This window comes from Myotis brandtii, unplaced genomic scaffold (assembly GCF_000412655.1).
Source record: "Myotis brandtii unplaced genomic scaffold, ASM41265v1 scaffold133, whole genome shotgun sequence".
In the NCBI taxonomy this organism is placed as follows: domain Eukaryota; kingdom Metazoa; phylum Chordata; class Mammalia; order Chiroptera; family Vespertilionidae; genus Myotis; species Myotis brandtii.
The window spans coordinates 2,461,162-2,464,299 of NW_005354718.1; the positions used below are offsets into that span (position 1 = coordinate 2,461,162).

Here is a 3,138-nt window from a genome sequence, read left to right on the forward strand (position 1 = left end):
GAGAGAGAGATTGATTTGTTGTTCCACCCATCCATTCATTGGTTGCTTCCTGTATGTGCCCTGACCAGGATCCAACCAGTAACCTTGGTGCATCAGGATGACACTCCAACCAGCTGAGCCACACTGGCAGGGTGAGAAGAGCTCTTTATTAGTTGTCTGTAGGGTTGTGTGGACTGCCCAGGTGAAGGGTACTCATAGGGGAAGGGCAGTCCAGCAAAGGCTTCCTGCAGGAGGCAATTTCAACTGGCCACCCACATCCGGGGGAAAGGGGGTTGGCCTCTGCTCTGGTCCCAAAGTTTAAAGTTTGGGAGTGGCCAGGCTCCTCCCCAGGAGGCCTGGGTCTGATTTCCAGGATGGAAAGTCCTGTGGTGCAGGCCAACCTTGAGACAGGCCCAAGCATGCAGTACAAGCTGGGGTGGAGGTGTGGGGGAGAGGCTACTGGAATAACAAGCCACCTAGAAGCCTGGGGAGGAGTGTAGGGAGGAACCACTGCTAGCACCAATGCCTATGTCCTCCCTCAGGGCCCCTGGGGGCCCAGCAGCTATAGATGGGATTCCAAGGGTCCCAAGGTGGGAGTCCTCTGGCATTGGGGGGCTTGAGGCCAGAGGGCAGCCAGCTCCCTTTCCAGCTCTTGAAGTTCTTCAGACTCAGTTCCTGGGCCTGTGGGGACCTTAGCCCCTCCAAAGACCTGCTCCCCAGCCCAGCAGCCCTTTCTCTTCCTGGGCCCTGGCTCCATTGGCAGAGATGAATTCAGCACATCAGGGTCCTGGGAGCACAGCAGGGTAAGGGAGCAGTGGGCCAGTGTTGTTTTATGGCCTCCCTCCTGACCCCCAAGACAGGATGGTCAGGGCAGGTCATGGACACACCTGCCCTGTATTGAAGTCCAGTATGGAAGATGCTCCAAGATGCTGGCAAAACTAGGGCGGAGTTCAAGCTGATGCTGCCAACACTGGGTCATGATGGGATACCTGGGGAGAAGTAGCAGTTTGTGCTCAACCATGGCTGTGAAGGACCCCCTCCCTGGGCAACACTCCAAATTCTGAGGCCCTAGACAGCCCCTGGGAGGGGCTGGCGATCAGTCCCACTCTGGCTATGAAGTCCTGCACCTCCTGGTTGGTGCCAGGGCAGAGCATATAGCCCAGTGAGAAGATCTCCAAGAACAATGCCCCAAAAGACCTGCATCATGAGTGGGGGGAACCTGATGAAGCCCATCAGGCACAGCCTCCCTTTCCCTCACATGAGGTGGCCCAGGGGAGGGGAGGGTGTGGTATCACCAGGAGTCTATCTTGGATGTGAAGATGCCCTCCAGAAAGGCCTCTGGGGCATCTACTTGACTGGCAGCAGAGCCTGGCAACCCTTTAGGTAATAACTGTCTCTATAGGAGGGAGGAGGGGAGTGATGAGCTATTCAAATCACAGGGGCTGCTGGGAAACTCCCTTGAAGCTGCAGCCTTCCCCACCTCCCCGGGCCCCACACTTGTAGATAACTCTAGCCATCCAGAAGTCCCCCATCTTGGCCACTCAGCTGGGTCCACTGCAGCTCAGCAGACAGTTCCTGGCAGCAATGTCCCTGCAGAGTTGGGAGGACTGCCAGACTCAGAATCTCTTGCTCTGATCTACTTTCATTAAAGTTATGTGGAAGGTCTCTTTCTTGGGGGGCGGGGGGCAGTTGGGCTAAGGGATCCCATGAACCAGAATGACTCCTGACCTGCCAGTCAAGTGGATGCCCCAGAGGAAGATTTTCCTCAGGTAGTGGCAGCCCTGGGCTATGTCCTGGGCCAGCTGGAGCAGGTCCTGCATGGCCAGAGGTGATGGCTGGGCCTGGGTAGGGCAGAGGGTGCATTTGCCCATGAAGGTTTTGGCACACAGGGACAGGGTCTTTAGAGGCACCTGGCGGGCTGGGGGAAGGATCTTAGCAGGTGTGGTGGGCTGCGCCTCAGGAAATTTCATGTCCCCTCCAGACATCAACTCCAGCAGAATTAGGTGAGGGCCAGCCTGGAGGCCGAGCTCCACACAGTGCACAATGTTCTGATGGCTGAACTTGCTGGGCTGGTGGTACACACATCCCATCACCAGCAGGGAGAGAAACCACGCTTTAAGCTCCACAAAACTGCAGGGGACCTCGGTGTCCCTAGACTTGCTACCTCTTAGGCCCTTGGTGAAGAGAGGCAGCTCCTGCAGGTGCTGGGTGCCTTCCCCACAACTTCCACATGGCCTGTGGCCCCAGGTGCACCGCCATGAGGAAATCCCGCTCGTCCTGAGGAGAGCAGAGTTCGGGCAGTCTAGGGAGGTTAAGGGCACCGAGCTCCTGAGGTCCCCAGACACCAGGAGGGTGGGTTGACCCTAGCATCAGCAATTGTTTCTCTCTCCTTGGAACCCTGCTCTCCTGGCTCCAGCCAGAAGCCCCACCCCCTCTCACCTTGATAGCCACCTGCAGGGGGCTGGGGTCCCCAAGAAGGCCATAACCAGTCCCTCATAGACCTCTCCAAAGGCACAATGGCCCAGGGCTCTGTGTGAGAAGGGTTAGAAGGGAGTGGGTAGCTGAGCTTGAGGAAGGGTTCTAGAGAGTCTTGTGTCGCTTTACCTCCCTCTCCCCCCTCCTTTGCCCAGCTGGCCTGGAGGGTCTGGGCTTTCTCTACAGCATGGCATGTTCCCAGGTGTAAGCCCTGCAGAGGCAATGTTGACTGGCACAGAGCCAGGGCAAAAGAGAAGGCAGGTATGGGGTCGGGGCCGGGGGTGGGGGTGTCTATATGAGGTCTACCCTTAGGTCCTTGCTGACACCGAAGAGAAGGCAGGTATGGGGTCAGGGTGGGGGTGGGAGTCTATATGAGGTCTACCCTTAGGTCCTTGCTGACACCCTGAGGTGGAGGCAATCCTTGCTCCAAAGGAATCACATCCTAGGGTTCCTACCATCCCAGAAATTAGGGATGACATCTGACCCTGGACAAGTTATTTTCTATTTTGGAGCTTCTCTGGCTTCTATCTCCTCTACACAAGGTCTTTGGGCCACAGCTGCTCTCTGGGATCTATAATTCACCAGGGACTGGGGGAGGGGGGATTCGGAGTGCATAGGGTCTCAGAAGGAGGGGGAGGACTCACCTGAGCAGAGTGACATTATTTGGAGAAATCTCTCCCTAAG

The 3,138-nt window shown here is 56.8% G+C and overlaps 1 protein-coding gene across 1 annotated transcript in view; it reads right to left on the reverse strand.

The window, feature by feature from the left end:
* Window positions 1–363: 363 nt before the first annotated feature.
* The window catches only part of LTK (leukocyte receptor tyrosine kinase), a 4,270-nt gene continuing 1,495 nt past the window's right edge, over window positions 364–3,138 (reverse strand). The window contains 12 exon segments of the mRNA XM_014534859.1: window positions 364–718; window positions 720–775; window positions 887–1,073; window positions 1,075–1,176; window positions 1,275–1,323; window positions 1,326–1,375; window positions 1,477–1,569; window positions 1,708–1,821; window positions 1,917–1,943; window positions 1,945–2,147; window positions 2,149–2,462; window positions 2,465–2,506. Coding sequence (XP_014390345.1) covers window positions 493–718; window positions 720–775; window positions 887–1,073; window positions 1,075–1,176; window positions 1,275–1,323; window positions 1,326–1,375; window positions 1,477–1,569; window positions 1,708–1,821; window positions 1,917–1,943; window positions 1,945–2,147; window positions 2,149–2,462; window positions 2,465–2,506 — 1,463 coding nt within the window. The 3' untranslated portion in view covers window positions 364–492.